The sequence below is a fragment of the Nematocida parisii genome (genome assembly GCF_000250985.1).
Source record: "Nematocida parisii ERTm1 unplaced genomic scaffold supercont1.44, whole genome shotgun sequence".
Taxonomy (NCBI): domain Eukaryota; kingdom Fungi; phylum Microsporidia; genus Nematocida; species Nematocida parisii.
The window spans coordinates 1-614 of NW_013524689.1; the positions used below are offsets into that span (position 1 = coordinate 1).

The 614-nt window shown below is 46.6% G+C and overlaps 1 protein-coding gene across 1 annotated transcript; it reads left to right on the forward strand.

The window, feature by feature from the left end:
* Positions 1-23: 23 nt before the first annotated feature.
* On the forward strand, positions 24-506 carry NEPG_02662 (uncharacterized protein). Its single transcript, XM_013205035.1, has one exon. The coding sequence runs from the start codon at positions 40-42 to the stop codon at positions 334-336; it is 297 nt and encodes a 98-aa protein (XP_013060489.1). The 5' UTR covers positions 24-39; the 3' UTR covers positions 337-506.
* The last annotated feature ends 108 nt before the right edge of the window (positions 507-614 follow it).

Genomic DNA, 614 nt, shown 5'->3' on the forward strand with positions numbered 1-614 from the left:
ACGGGGTGTATTCGGGTTGTGGCTGCACTGTGCACGAATATGCTCCCTGTGCTTGCTTGGAATGCGTGCTTGCCCGGTGCCACTTGCTGCTCTGGCCGGGGTGCCTCGCCTCTGATGCATCTCTCTCATTATACGCTGCTTGCACAGATCATACCTGCCTGCTGGACTTATATGGAAATATTGCTTAATTACACACTATACACGCATATTTGCTTGATAATAACACTTTATTTATTGATTGGATGCACGCTGTGCCTGGTGGCTGCTCTCTCGCACACTTGCTGTCGCTTTCACGCGCTATCACTCGGTTCGGTGCTTTTTGTGCTTGTTTGCTAGCTGCCCCTGGCTCTGGCCTTTATGTGGGCGGGTGGTGTCTGCCCGACTTTTACCGGTTGCTGCCCTGGCTCTGTTCTCTCGATTGGTGGGTCTCTTTTGCTTTCTTATTTTTTGTCACTTGCCTACCCTGATACACCCCCTTGGGATTCACTATGCCCGCTATACACACATAATAAAATAAAATAAAATTATTGCTCTTTTTTATTGTTCCGTTGTATTGGTCTAGTTGCGTTGTAATTACAGACTAACTTTATATTTTACGTTGTATTGGTCTATGT

Excerpts from the sequence above, each read along its gene's own strand:
- NEPG_02662 (XM_013205035.1), top strand. The coding sequence starts at position 40 with ATGCTCCCTGTGCTTGCTTGGAATGCGTGCTTGCCCGGTGCCACTTGC.